The sequence below is a fragment of the Solanum pennellii genome, chromosome 6 (genome assembly GCF_001406875.1).
Source record: "Solanum pennellii chromosome 6, SPENNV200".
NCBI lineage: Eukaryota > Viridiplantae > Streptophyta > Magnoliopsida > Solanales > Solanaceae > Solanum > Solanum pennellii.
The window spans coordinates 3,379,811-3,395,690 of NC_028642.1; the positions used below are offsets into that span (position 1 = coordinate 3,379,811).

A 15,880-nucleotide genomic window follows, 5' to 3' on the forward strand; every position below is an offset into this window, starting at 1 on the left:
GGGGGGGGGGGGGGTGTCTGTGTGGAAGTTATTAAACTTTGGTTGGGATATGCAAATGATGGATTTCTAATGGCTGATAGAAACATGATAAATGAAATTACAAAACTTGTAAATGTACATGGCACTAATCCAATGATTGGAACGGAGGATTAAACTTGGTTTTAGAAGTTGAGCTAGAAGTATGCCGTGAAGTTGTCAAGTTTCAATTAAATATTCCAGTTGGAGCTTTACAGTGAGTGTGGACATGTTTAACATTTCAAGTGAAGTCTGGGTGAACTGTATATATTCTACTTGTGTATGTCTTAAAGTCCACGGTTGCTTTACTTGCAGTTGGTAGTTGTCTGTGACTTCTAACTCCTTTCCTTTTGATAAGGTAAATAATTTTTTTCAATGGAACATTTACTAACTACTTCATCAAACAAAAAAGGTAAATACTTTAATAATACTGTAATAGTGTGACTTCTAACTTATATGTTGCTTAATATTGTCTACAGACAGTCTGCTGTTCCAATTCTTACTTTTCTGATGAGTGGTACCAGTGGTCTTATTTCTGTTTGTTTACAAGCAGGATTAAGACTATTATCTGCTTTGTTTTTCACTGAAGTCCTGTTAACAAATTTGTTCCAAATCAGTGCTTAAACTACCGTGTATTATCACTTGCCTTATGACACAATTAACTGCTTGTGCTATACTAATGGTGGCTCTTATATAGTTATAGCTGATATCAATGACTCATTAACCTATATTGACTTTTGAGTAGGGGTGGAAAGGGGATACAAATGATAGGGAAGCGTAAGGAGGCATTTTGTCGTTCGTTGGAGAAAGCAAGTAAAGTTAATGCCTTTCAATTCCTTTGACTTTTCAAAGGTTAGAGATAGATATATAATGTGGAAATTCTAATTGGTCTCGGTGGTCCTTTGCTGAGATCCAGGCCTTCCTTCCATCTTCATGATTCAATTCTTACGTAATCAACATCAAATTCTCATCCTTACTTTTTTACCCCATTGTTTGCAATCCTCCCTTTCTAAGGAAGTTTCAGTTTTTCTGGAAGATAGGAAACAGATAATTTCGCTTCAACCCCTTTTTCCCTTTGATGTAGTATAACCAGGGTAGATCTAGCCTTGTTTAACTGGGGAGTCAATTGACACCCCTTCTCCAAAAATAACACTGCATAGATGGATTAAAATACTCCTAAAAACTTCACGGGGCTTCTTTGTGTGTCACTTTTTTATATTTAGGATTTCTTACTGAAAATTCTGGATATAACCATGTTAACGTGTATGCTGGGCTCTTTACTAGTGGCAGGTGGTTAAGATGTTTCTATAAGCAGACTGTTTTTGTTGAGATCTCAATAGAAGTGGAGGGCTGCATGATTCTAAGGCATTTAGATTGAGCTTGGTAGTAGATCAGTAGTACTACTTTACTTGGTGCTTGTGTATGCACTCATGGCTGCTAATTGAGTAGAAAGCCCACCTATTGTGTTTACTTTATTGCTTAACTTGTTTCTTTGGTCTCTTGTACTAACAGCACTCTCTAGGATGGAGAAAGTTGGAGAGAACTCATTGCAGAAGGTGCACCATAGATGTCGGCGGAGGAAACAAGATTGTCGAATGGTGATCCCTTGAGGTTTGCTGATGTTGATGAGTGTGATTTTGTCACTATTATCGATAGCCGGTTCCAAGATTTTGCCAGTGATACAATCGCGTAATTCATGAGCAGAACCTTTTTGGGTTTGAATACAGAATCTGCTGCTGTAAATATGAACAAATGATGTTAGTATTGTTCATGTCTTATTGTCATGCTCCCCCTGATGTTCACCATGGTATGTTTTGGTTGGGGATTAGACAAGTTAGTCTGTTGTACTATTTAAGGGGTCGTTTGATAGTCTGTAAGAATAGCGTTGAATATTGTGTATTAGTAATACTGTGATTATCTTTTGTTGTGTTCTATTTCTTTTGGTATATTAAACATAACATGTTTTGCATAATTTCTAAAAAAAATATATGTGGAAAGTTTTAATTTTTGTCCATTAAAATTCCTCCCCCATTGCTGGTACCATGATTAACTCTTTGGGAATTCAAAATTAAACTTGACTATTATTTCCAACTATTTACCTTAATAACTAGTAAGAAAATGTTCATAGATATTTTTTATTTTATTGATAGTAAGAAATCATATTTTTCTTAGGATCTTACAAATGAAAAAAGAAATACAAAATATATACTTATTGTTGTTAATTCTTTTAATTTTTTTTAAAAAGAGAATATAAATGATTCGTCATATCGTAAAAAATATTATAAAACGATTGTATTTTAAAATTTCATATATATTTAATTTTTAAAATCTATCAAATAGTAGTGTTTGAACCATGGTAGATGGTAGTAATTAATAAATAAATAATAACGAAGATACAAACACAATGCACATACCTTCCAAACGTAAGAAATTACATAGAAAAAACAGAATGTACACAACCTTCCAAACTTGAGAAATTATATAAAACACAATGTACATACATTCCAAACTTAAGAAATTACATAGAAAAAACACAATGTACACATTTTCTTTGGGACCTTAATTATTAAAAAAAAAAAAAACGAATCAATGCACAATTTTGGAGCTCTTAAAATTCAAGAGTCATTTTCATTGAGCTATATTTTATTACAATAATAATAATAATATAACGAAAACACTATTTCAAATATAATATAAAAGAATAATTTTTAAATGGAATTCTTATAAAATAAAAAATTATTAGTAATTTATATGAACAAAAATCGAGAAATCTTTAAAGAGAGTTCTAGTATTGCTTTAAAATATAGGAAGTAATAATAATCAAGATCTATCTAACATTAATGTATATAAATTACTCCCACCGTCCGGTTTTGTTTGTCATGATTTCTATTTTTAGAATCAAATTATAAAAATTTTGACTAACATTTTAAGATGAATATGCAAAAAAATTGTAATTTATAGTACTTTTCATATAGTTTTAGAATATTTAATTTTTTTTGTTTAAAATATCAAATTAATGTGACCTTTGAAAATTAGTCTAAATTGACTTTCAACATGAAAAACAATTATGAGTATACATTATCACCAAAAATTATAATTAAATGATAAATATTCATCCATTCGTATATTAAATATGGGTCATATTTTAGCCCAAAATGGACACTCGTGTATCATATGATCTTATATTATATAGTATTGTTTTTGGAAATAGCAAGTTGAAGTTCCTATTCGATCTCAATTACAAGCTATAGTCCGGTGGTGCTCACTCCATGCACGTCTCCTTCTTGTATATTCTCACCACATTTCTGTAAACTACTATCTCACAAATCAGTTCAAGACCCCATTTTTATCCCTTTTTTTTCAATCACTAAACGGTACAATATGGAGCAAAATGGATATTGATAGTTGTATATGCCTATATTGTAAGTTCCCCATCGACCCATTTGCAAATCTTGGATTTATTCTCATTTTTTCTTGTGTTCCAACAATCTTGGAATCTGTGGCACAGTGTTTTATGTGTATTTCTTTCATTTACAAGCATGAGTAAAAAAATTTGATCCCTTTTAAGCTATGTATTGAAAGTCAACTTTTCAATTGTGTATTGTGGTTGATGACTGAGTAAAAATTTGATTCCTTTAAAGCTATATTTTGGAAGTCAATTTTTGAATGGTTATTGAAGCTGATGGATGGGTGCTTTGTAATTGAATTTTGGATATTTTGGGGTGTAGAGTAGAGATGTCCTAGTTTTGTTCACTTTATTTTTCACCTAAAATTGTGTTTTCATGTCTATTAATCATTGGTTTACTGAGCTGAAGGTCTATCGGAAACATTATCCTTAGATGTCCATTAATCATTGAAGCTATGGGCCCATGGCTAATAGTTTAAGTGTTCCCAATTCTTGAGAACTGGATTTTCTGATACTTGGAGAAAATACTTTCTTTTTCTGTATTTGGTGACCATGCTCTTAAAGACTTGCAGTCCATATAAGTGAGTTGAGTTATTTAGGTGTCTATTAATCATTGAAGTAAGTTATGGGCCCATGGCTAATAGCTTAAGTTTTCCTAATTCTAGAGGATTGCATTTTCTGATGTACAGGGACCTTAAAGAAGCTTTTTTTGTATTATCTGACCATGCTCTTGTAGTCCATATTAATGAATTTCCATTTTGGGTTATCATAACTTTCTTTTATTCTTGTACTCTGTAAAGACACTATTTTTATTTGTTAGGTGAAATTTATAGAAGTTTGGCATTTGTGTGGTAGATAGTCGAGACAATAATTGCAGTGATTATTGAACAAACTTAACCATAGTTCTTGTAGCACTTTTTTAAGTTTTGTATCTCCTTGAATTCTTTGTGCAGTAACTTCTTTATATTCTAACTCCCTTTACTGAAAATCCTGGCCCCATCACTGCCTAGATTAGTGTATGAATGGAATTGGAAGTCTTTGGGTTCTCATGCACCTTTCACATAATTAGGACCACATAAAGGAAAAATGATGTACCAGAGAGTTCTGGTGCCCTGAAAAAAAGTGCAGTTTAGTTGTGAATTCAGATTGTTTAATTTCTTTGTGTTTGATCACCAGCAAGTTTTCTCCAGAATTGGGAAGGATAATGCATTGCAGCATTTCTGTTCTTAGAAACTAGTGGACTTGACGTTATTACGAGCATTTGCATCATAGAAATAGAACAAAATCTTCCAAAAGCCAAAAAATAATAAGTAAGACAAGATTAAGGAAAAAATGATATATGTGCTGATTAATGTCATAGTTTTCTTTTCTATTACTTTGGATCATGTCTAACTCCTTTTGTTGGAGAATGCTCTATTAAACGCCATGCCAGTGTCACTTGGGTTCCAATAGTTCCTACAAACAACATGATTGAGAGAACTGATTACAGAAAGATTTATGGAGATCCGCCCAACGACCTATAACGCTAGTCACTACTCCCACTGGGGCTAGGAAGTAAGCCCCACAACCCAAAGCGGCGAAGAACAAATAGAATTTGCTACAAAAGCCGGCTAACGGGGGTATTCCTGCGTATGAGAACATAGTAATGGAGAAGGTAATAGCCAAAATAGGATTCGTTTTGGCTAGAGCGCCCAAATCAGCTATATATTTGACACGGGTTTGCCGTAATGCTAAAACTATGGCGAATGCATCTATCGTCATTGACTCTATTCTCAAACTATATTCTACACAACTAGTATCTTAGGAGTAATTGTTAAGGAAGGAAAATAAGTTGCTGGCAATACCCTGAATTTAAGTCTAAACAAGGAAAGTGAGGTACTGATATGATCACGAGCGGAGCTTCTAACCTATAGGGGAGAGTTTAAGGGAGTAGACACTTGAGGTTCACTAGAATTGAGATGTTGTCTGGGAGCAACTTATGTGCAGTCAATAAGACAAATATGGTTGCCAATGCCATTTCAGGAAATGTAAATTGGGTGATATTGTGCTGGCATCATTCTTGGAGGGTTACAGATCTCTACTTCAAATGTCCAAGACACGTGAACGTTGATGTTAGCATGAATGGTCGAGTCAATTGGTCAAGCACTCATTTTCATTGTTTTCCTATGCATGGAACTTGGCTGTTTTTGGCTACATCATAGTTGTAATTGAACAAGAACTCAGAGTAATTGACAGAATTATGGCATTCATCTTTCACAAGTTGATTGTTTCGCTCATCACTCCAATGATTTGATGCTGAGCCTCATGTAATGTTAGTCCTAGGCCCAACAACCCTTGATGAGAAAGTCAACACTGGTATTTGCGTTTAATATTGGTGCGTATCTTAGCTCAGCACCGGCATAAGCCACTTTTGATATCTTATATTTAAGAATGTAAGTTGTGGCCTGGGCTACCTTATGCCTCTTCATTCTTTGGGTTAGAGGAGGCGAAAATTTTCAAGATTAAGTTAAGCCATGTGGTCCTTTAATCAAATCATTGTGTTATCCTGAGATCTAAGCTTGGGAGCTTCTTCTCAGAAAGCTACTGGTGTAATTTGTTAAAGCCCTTCTATATTTTTATTTCTATCTGCACTACTCTCTTTCACGATGTTAATGTCATCAATAGTAACATACCCAGTGTATTCCCACATGCGGGGCATGGTGAGGGTAGGATATAAGCAAACCTTATACCACAATTTCATCATACACTTGAATTGATTAATGAAATGTTGAGGAAGGAAAATTCATGCTTGTCTCTGTTGGTGCCAAAATGCTTGCTCTTGTACAATTAACTTAGAAATCAATCTGAGTGATCTAATGGCTTTCTTATGTAATTGGACATGCTTTATTTTATAGTATTAACACTTCATGATGCACATGTTTGTGCTACATCTGTCCCCTTGCGTACTGACTTAGTACACGGGTTTTTGTGGCCTGAAGTACAAAAGAAACTCTTGGGGATCTTTTTGTATATATATGGTGCTATGTATTCTTCAGAGTGCTACTATTGTTGCTTGATGTAATGAGAACTGTATTAAGACTGTCATTAGACTTTAATTATCAACAACTGTTGCACAAATGGCAGGTCCGCATCCGTCCGAAAGAATAATCTTTCTGGGGCTTGAACTGTGAAGAGAAAAATATTTATCAAGATGACCTCGCTTGGAAACTATACCACTGACAGCACCAATGGACATTCAAATATCCTTAGACATGAAAAATGTGATGCTTATTTACTTTTTCATCTAGAAACTGCTCTTGGTGAAGGCTTTCGAACTTTCTTGTATTTTTTGGGTCTTGCCTATTGCTTTATTGGATTGTCAGCTATAACTGCTCGGTTTTTCCGGTCCATGGAGAGTGTTGTCAAGCATAGTCGGACTGTAGAGACGATAGATCCTCTCACAAACACAAAAACTGTCAAAAATGAAAAGGTGTGGAATTACACAATTGCAGACATCACTCTACTGGCATTTGGGACTAGCTTTCCACAGATCTCGCTAGCTACAATTGATGCAATACGAAATATTGGAAAATTATATGCTGGAGGTCTGTTGAGGATTTTCTTCTCTGCATTCAGAATCTTGACTTAGTTTATGTTATAATTTTTCTTCTTATTCATAATACGACGTAAGAAAGCGTGGCATCAAATTTTCAGATTCCTCTCTTCTTCATAATTTTTGTTTGTGTTACAATTTTTCCTTTGTTGAGGTTTGCCATATAATTATATGCTCCTTTAAGAAATCATGGCATCAAACTTTCAGTTTCCTCTTCTCCTATTTTTTAAATGTAGCTAGCCAAACTTTTCTAGTTGTAATGAATACTAAAGTTAGCCATTGATGTGTGTGTGTTTAGACTGTCTTGTGATGTCTGGGAAAGATGCACTTTGAAGATATTTGTCCCCACTTATTGTGCTTGTGGTGATCTCATCTTGGACATTGTTGAGTGAAGGAGGCGAATAAATGACAAGCCACAACTACAAGATGTCAGGAAGTATTCCTCACCAATGATGTCCCTACACTCTCCCGCCCTCTGTTAAGGAACCTTAAGACTTGACAATGAAATAGTTGACCTTCTAATGATTTTATCTTTGAGTAACTCTCAATATGATTGAGTTCAGTATGGATATTGATTTTTACAGAGTAGATTAGACCTTTCTCTTTTAAAAATTTTCTTGTGCTTATATTAGTGGTTACCTGTTAATATGTTCTTCACCCCATGATGTTAGTCTCTGAAGTCATGGAGTACAAGTATATTCCATTTTGACCATTAAAATAGAAAACACCAAATATTAATGTCTGCAGCCTGCGTATGACAATGAGTTACTGGAACCTTAAGAGATGCTGAGATAATGACTATGAAATCAATAGTTGATCGGTTAATATTTATATAAAAAAAATTAACATGTTGATATACTTTGTACTATGGCCAGTATTATATATAGTTCCATGAATTATCTTTTCCCTTTTTCTTTTCTCTTTTGAGAAGATAGAATGTGAAAATTTAATTTCTATTGGAAAAATTTGCTCGTACCTGTTGTTAGAACATTTATGTATAATGTATCATTTCTACTAGATACCAGAAAATTTTCTGAATCATGGACATCCTTTGTCTTGCTAATACACCCTTGCTACAATTTGACTTGTCCAGGTTTAGGTCCGGGAACACTCGTTGGATCTGCTGCTTTCGATCTATTTCCAATACATGCTGTTTGCGTGGTGGTTCCTAAAGCTGGAGAATTGAAGAAGATATCAGATATTGGAGTCTGGCTTGTTGAGCTCTTTTGGTCCTTTTGGGCCTACATCTGGCTGTATATAATTTTAGAGGTTATCTGCTTACATTTTTTTCCATGTACATATGCTTCATTAAATTCATCTATTTGGCTGACTCTTTCTTTTTGATGAGTAGTTTTGGTTTTGACTCTTACCTAGAGGCTAGCACAAGGGGTTTTCTATGTTAATCTTTCTCTGAAAGAAGTCTTCTAGTTTGCTGTCCTTTTTTTTTAATAACCGTGGTGTCTGGGCCACCTTTGAGACCTCATGTTGCTCACAACCCACTTCTAGTTTGTTCATCTTTTTTCACTGCTTTGGAAACATAAATGATATGCAGTCCTGACTAATCATCCTGGTAGCAAGGTGTGCTTGATTAACTTAATTTGAGGATTATTATATTACCAAACTATTGGATGAACCTAAACCATGAAGCTGCTACTTATCAATACTTAATGCTTCTAGAAACCTATATAGTGGCCTTTTTTCTCTAGTTATATCATATGGTATGACATAATCATTGAGTTCTTTGAAAATTAGAGAAAGATTATCATCGTAGTTTCTACTTGTGAAAGCTCACTGACAAGCATCATGCAAGCTAACAAGCATAACGTAAAACTTTCTTTGATGTCTTTTGCTTCATTTTTTCTTTGAATCTAATCACTAATGCCACTTTGGAACCGTACTATGCATGTTGATTAATATATAAGACATTCTATAGACCTTTTCCACATGTATGGAAGGGCGGACCATACAAGATATTTTGGCGAACTTGTGGATAAATGTTAATTCACTAGTTAATCATGAATAATAAATTTGTATGACCTTGAAACCCATTTTCTTCTATATCAAGACTAGGAAACTGATGATAAAATATCTTTCTGAAAGAAAACTGATGATTAAATATTGCAATTTTTCCTCATTGGTGAAATGTGAATTGTCTAGTAATGAAATAAATGTGTCTTAGGCCTCTTTCACTTCTTGACAGTAAAACAAACACTCTGTCATTAACATCTTGTTTATGAACATAATTGACTTTGTAGGTGTGGAGTACAAGAGGTTTTGTATCTTTATGGGAGTCTATTTACCAGTGTTTTAATTTGAGCTATCAGATGTACCTTATTGATGAAATGTGCATGATGTGATGATGAAAATGTAAATGTCTTAGTTCTCGTTCACTTCTTCATAGCAAAACAAGTATTCAGTTAACGATATCATATTCCTGACTATTATTTACCTTGTGTAGGTGTGGACTCCAAATGTTGTAACTTTGTGGGAGTCTATCTTAACAGTGTTGCAATTTGGGCTATTGCTGATACATGCCTATGCACAGGACAAACGTTGGCCCTATTTGTCCCTTCCTTTGTATGTCTTATGTTTGTCATCATAATTGTAGTGTCTCCATTCTCTAGTTGAAGTTTGTTTCAGATTTTTTTTATTTTCTGTTGAGTTTCCCACATTGCTATTAAGGGTTGGAAGATCTCTTTGTATCCTCTCTTCTTGAGCTATCATTTGGGGTTGAGTTAGGCCCCTGATCTATTTTTTTTAATCTAGAATCAGAGCTATGCCCATCCCAAATTCTTGTTTACCGATGTTGGGCCCTATATTATGTTGTCCACACTCCGGTTGGCAGGCCTGGGCGTGCGAAGGGGTATTGAGTTTCCCACATTAGTTTTAAGGGATGGGAAGGTCTCTTTATGGTCTTGGGCAATTCTCACCTCTTGATCTAGCTTTTAGGATTGAGTTAGGCCTAAGGTCCATTTTCTTTATAATTTTCTCATATGGGAAGATGATCTAATTTGTGTGTTGTATACTTTCTACCATTTAGAGAAAGAGCTGAGAGGCCAGAGGAGTGGGTGCCTGCTGAGGTTGTTAAATACAGGCCTCTTGACAAGGTTCATGAGCCACACACGGAAGTATCTCAAGTTGGTGAAGAAGAAAATACCGGAATTGTTGATATATTCTCCATTCATTCAGGAGAGGGGACAGGTAATTTCAAGAAAGTGATGCTTTGTTTTACCGGGGATATCTAGGTCTTCCCAGTTTATGTGATACAATTTCACTAGGTAGGACGTTTTGAAAGCTAATTTGAAATATGTTAATATTAGTCAGAGTAAATGAAAATGGTAAGTGATTTGAGAAGTTAGTTTGATTAGAAGAGCATTATATGACAGTTATTTGAATCGTTAAATGTATTTTAGTTCTTGAAAATTGAATGTTGTATAGAATATTATTATTTGCACAAATGCATCAGATTTTGGGACATTCTAAACTTGAGAAGTGTATGAATGGAGGGGTTATTATAATAAGTATTAGTGTTGAGTTTGCTTCTCTTAAGGATTTGCAATATAAGTGTAGTAGAATTATAAGGTGCACTAGTTAAAAGGGGGGAACGTTATAAGTGTCGGTGTTACATGTGCAAGGAGGTGGGTGGAGGACGTGGATCATCTTATTCTACAATGTGAGTTACTATGAGGTTATGGTGGGATATGTTTAGGTGGTTTGACACTCCATGAGTAATGCCAAAAACTGTGAAGGGCTTGTTGTTTGTTTGGAAGAGTGGGAGAATGAGGAGAAGACGAAGGGCTTGAAACGTGATTCCACTTGCTTTAGTGTTGGAAGTTTTGAGAGAGAGAAATAGGAGAGCTTTTGAAGGAGTAGAGTCGAGTTTCTCTCAGTTGAGGAGTAGTCTCTATTCCCTTATTTTCTTTGATGCACACAAGAAGTTTCTTGTTGTATAGATGACTGGTTAGAGTTTGTAGAGAATCATTTCTCTTTGTAGATTATTCTCCTTTTAGTATACATATCCCATGTTTACGACCAGTTTATGATACAAAAGATATTTACTAGATAAAAAAAGGTGCCCTGTAAAGAGATTTCTTGGAAAAGTTTCAAGTAAAGGGCAGACAGACAGATAAGCAATTAAAATGAACAAGATAAAATTTCATTGCTGGTACATGGGAGAGTAATAAATAATGACAATTCAATGTAGTTGCATAATACAAGTAGATATAGAATTATTGATGGTTATCAATTTGAAACATTGAGAAGAAGGATTTTATCTTCTCTCTGCAAGTAACTTTGGTCTGACAATTCTTTTGTAACAACAGGTCATTTTTATCAAAACTTAGCAGGAGAAGATGTCACTGAATCGTCCACGCCGAATAATTGCAATATCATTCCTGAAGAATCTGATATCCTCTCAATTTGGAAGCATCAATTTGTGGATGCTCTCATGGTACTGTTTTCTTATACCGTGTTCTTTATTTTATCTCTCAGTGGCTGAGATATTATTTTGATACAAACTGTCATGTGTATGTTTCACTTCTCACTTGCTATAGCTCCTGTGACTCCTTTGCTAAATGTGGAGCGGATAATTACTCCATTCTACTGTGCTATGTGTTTATCCTAGTTTAACCAGTTTCTTAACTAATGCCCAGTGATATCAAAAGCGAAAAGCGCAAAAAAACTCTAAGGTCCGTTGCGGCTTTAAGCAGAAAATGCAAATAATGTGTGGGATTTAATGAAGCAAAAAGGTACTATATATATATATATATATATAATCCAAGGCTAATAATAATAAGCATGAATAACAAATGTATCGACAAAAGAATTGAAAAAATTATTATGATAAAGAAAATATCAATTGTATAGTGTCTCCTCCATAGGGAACACTCGTTGGCAAGAAAAAGTATGTCTTAATTAGAGTCTTGATGACAACACTAAAGTGCACGTTTAAGTGAGGCGTTTTGCACCTCACTTCAGGGCTAAAGCTTGTCTTTGACAACACCGACTTAAATTGACTTTCCAGTGATGCTGTGTTTAGTTACTACCCAATGTTCATGAACTTAAGTAGGCATGAAAATGGGGTGGATGTATAAAGCTCAACACTTAGCACTACTATAATGTTGTTCATTTGATAGTTTATTCAAAATAATTTGACTCTAATTCAGACTGTTACTCTTACGAGTTACAGTAACAATCCTATCCTGTTCCACACCTTTTACTTGATGGATTAATGGGGTTTTTTTGTTAATCTTTTCAGTTGGAGAGTACAGAATCCAGAAAATTGAATAATATATACCTACGTGTTGCAAGAATTTTCTGGCAGTTGCTTCTTCTACCGTGGAAGCTTCTTTTTGCGTTTGTGCCACCGTATCAGATTGCCCATGGGTGGATTGCTTTCATATGTTCTTTGATATTCATCAGTGGAATAGCTTATGTAGTGACAAAAATCACAGATTTGATAAGCTGTGTTACAGGTTTTCACCCTTCAGATTATTAAGTGTTTTTTCAATGATCATAAATGTTCTTGCTCGACCTAAGAGTATACATTGTACACAATGTACCTGCAGGAATAAATCCTTACGTCATTGCATTCACAGCTTTGGCAAGTGGAACCTCATGGCCTGATCTCGTGGCCAGCAAAATTGCTGCAGAACGACAACTTACAGCTGACTCTGCCATTGCTAACATTACCTGCAGGTTTCTTTATCAGTAAACAATGCCCTTAACCTATTACATATTACATTGATAGAAGTCATGCCAGGTCCATAGAGATTGGCAAATTGCTTTCGTCGTTTTCCAATTTTCATTGTCCCCTTCTCCAAGTCTCACTGAATAGCAATTTAGGCGGTATAGAAGTTCATCAATTTTATTTTTTCCCTTATTTGCAGTATGTAGATGAACCAAACAACCCCTTAATACAGTAGTTAGCCAATGCCTAGCTAGTAATTCACATAAGGTGAATTAATATGACCAAAATCAGAATGGTAGGAAATGTGAATTTGACATTCTCATCACTTGGAACAAGATTTCCTGGCGTCTGACTTAGTGTTTTTGTCCTTGTAGCAATTCGGTGAACATCTATATAGGCATTGGCGTACCATGGCTAATCGATACATTGTACAACTACATTGCATACAACGAGCCATTGCGAATAGAAAATGCAGAAGGACTAAGTTTCTCTCTGCTTGTTTTCTTCTCAACTTCTGTAGCCTGCATCGGTGTTTTGGTGTTTAGACGACTCACTATCGGTGCTGAGCTTGGTGGGCCAAGAGTTTGGGCATGGGTGACTTGCATATTCTTCATGTTGTTATGGCTTATATTTGTTGTGCTATCTTCTCTCAGAGTTTCTGGTATTATATAACAATCTCAGTCCAAATCATTCCTAGAAAGGGGTAATTTTTTTACTCAATTGTATCTATCGATGGATATTGGTCTGAGATGGGTTTAAACAGCAATCTATGGTCGATTCTGACTTGCTTGGGATTGATAGTAGTTGTTGTTGTTGTATTATATTGATTTATGGATATTGGACTGAGATGGGCTTAAATGGAGCGATATCAACATTGAAGATTTATATGGTCGATTTCGATAGTAGTTATTGTTGTATTGTAATGATCGATGTAATGTAGCCTTACACTCTTGCAAGTTGTATGCATGCATGCACTCAATTATGAATTTTGGTAAAGTGTAAATTTTTTATATTTATTGTATTGAAAGATGGATATTGGGTTGAGACGAGCTTTAATAAAAACGATGTGGACAATAAAGTTTTATATGGATCAACTTCAACTTGCTTGGGATCCATAGTACTTGTTACTGTTATATTGCAATGATGGATGTAAATAAAAATTGCCTTTATTAAATAACCGAATATTTATTTTTTTAGCACGAATTTGGATCTAGTCAAACTTCAACATAGATATCGAACATCGAATTTAAGACTAAAATAAAAATACAAATCCTTTCATGATTAATCTCTGCATAAACAATTCTTGTATTATTATATATAACCTTTGCATTATTAGTATAGGAATATTTTTTTTCTTAAAAAACTTCTATAGTAATTAACTTTAATCATTGGTATCTTGCCACTAATGTACTCTATACTTCTAATTAAATTGTGAGAATTAAGTCATCTGACCTTACCATTATAAAAAAGTTTTATTAATCATCAACTATAATGTCTATGAACATTATATATTGCCAGAAGGCTTATACCTCTTTGTTAAGTTCTCCAGCTGTTTTTTAAAATTTAAAATATTTGATAGTTTATGTAATAGCTCGTTATAATATATTAATTAGGAATTGCAACGCCACTATTCGTTTCAGTTCCAATCTACTTTCCTCTTCCGAGATGCCTTCTTCACTGGCCATGCAAGGGATAGAGCCTTGTCTTCCTTCTACGATTCCGAATTTTGTTCTAAGAGCTGATTCGTTCAAGGACAGGAAATACAGTTTCGAAAGTAGAGACATAAATTGAGACATGACTACTATTTGTGATCGAGTGATAAGTACTCATTTTTTCTTAATCAAAATGTTTGTTAGGAAGTGTTTTGTCTTCCAATGCGAAGCAACTTTCTAATGCAATTTAAATTTAATCAGATCCTAATATACATATCAGATAGATGCCGGATAAAAACTTGTAATAATATAGGAATTCAGTTTACTTTTTTGGGTCAACTACCCACCATGTATTAAAAAATTATATTATAAGGAAAAATGATAATGTTTAATTTGACTAATCTTAATTTGAGATTAATTAAACTTTTGAAAAAAGAAAGGAACATTTAACTTAATGTGCTGGCTGTTTGCACAGCAAAGGGTCAAATAATTTAACTAATTGCAGCCCTTTTTTTCCCTTTATTAAAATAAAATGTAGAATCCTGGTTCATTAATTAGTTGTGGATAGCTGATAGTAAGTTATAAAGTGTAAAAATTATATAAATAAACAGTTATTATTTAGCTAATAGTATTGAAACTAATTATACGTACATGATGTGTTTGATTTTTAAAAAAATATTAATTAACTGTTATAAAATATTTATAAAAAAAAAATTCAATTTGATAATGATGCATTTCAAAGATTTTATCGTGAAATAATTAAATTTTTTAAATTCAAATCTCTTTATTGAATCACCTTTAGGGAGTATTTTACCTTCTTGATACGAAAAATATAGTAAATTATTGGTCAAAAGAAATGAGAAAAGTATTGACTAAGAAGTAGACAAGTTGCAATATGCTTCGAGAATTTTGAAAAGTAAGCAAACGGCGCTACTATGTTAGATGTATATTTGTATAACTATAAAATACTGGAAAAAATAAATATATCTTCGAACTATCAAAAATAATATGTAAATATTTTTTGTCACATTTTTAGAATATTAATTTTTTTGTCATTCAAAAATTAGAGTATGTAAGACTAAATAGGATTATAGGATACATAATCTTATTCATCGATCCAATATTTAATAAAAGGCATAATACAAATATTGGATCCTAAACATGGCTTCAAATTTTAACTGACCTCCAACTTTCATAATACTCAAACAGACACTTTAACTATCCAACTTTAAAATAAATAAACACGTGAGTCCTACATGGCACAATACATGTAGGACGCACGTAGGACAAAAAATTATATGTAAGATGACATGTAGGACATGTGTGTCTATTTGTTCAATTTGATACAAGTTTAAGTGTCTACTTGTACACACTCAAAGCTGAAAGACATAAATGTGATTCGAAGCCAAGTTAAAGGACATATTTATGTATTATGTCTTAATAAAATATTGCATTGATGGGTAAGATTATAACATATGTTTGTCCGTTAGTATAAAATTATATATATATATATATATATATATATA

The 15,880-nt window shown here is 33.8% G+C and overlaps 2 protein-coding genes across 4 annotated transcripts in view; both read left to right on the forward strand.

The window, feature by feature from the left end:
• Positions 1-1,987, forward strand: part of LOC107021006 — a 4,107-nt gene extending 2,120 nt beyond the window's left edge. Inside the window, exon 2 of the mRNA XM_015221570.2 lies at positions 1,528-1,987. Coding sequence (XP_015077056.1) covers positions 1,528-1,625 — 98 coding nt within the window. The 3' untranslated portion in view covers positions 1,626-1,987. The remainder of the gene's footprint in view (positions 1-1,527) is intronic.
• A 1,167-nt stretch (positions 1,988-3,154) lies between these two features.
• Positions 3,155-13,796, forward strand: LOC107023270 (magnesium/proton exchanger). Of its 3 annotated transcripts, none has more exons than XM_015223904.2 (9): positions 3,155-3,437; positions 6,545-7,005; positions 8,107-8,282; positions 9,472-9,590; positions 10,054-10,214; positions 11,336-11,463; positions 12,271-12,487; positions 12,581-12,710; positions 13,077-13,796. In XM_015223904.2, exons 2-9 carry the CDS (start codon positions 6,612-6,614, stop codon positions 13,372-13,374), a joined length of 1,623 nt encoding a protein of 540 aa, XP_015079390.1. In that variant the 5' UTR covers positions 3,155-3,437; positions 6,545-6,611; the 3' UTR covers positions 13,375-13,796. The 3 variants fall into 3 exon arrangements, with proteins under 3 accessions (XP_015079390.1, XP_015079391.1, XP_027773487.1); XM_015223905.2 differs by lacking the exon at positions 3,155-3,437 and adding an exon at positions 3,455-4,002; XM_027917686.1 differs by lacking the exon at positions 3,155-3,437 and adding an exon at positions 4,022-4,039.
• Positions 13,797-15,880: the final 2,084 nt, after the last annotated feature.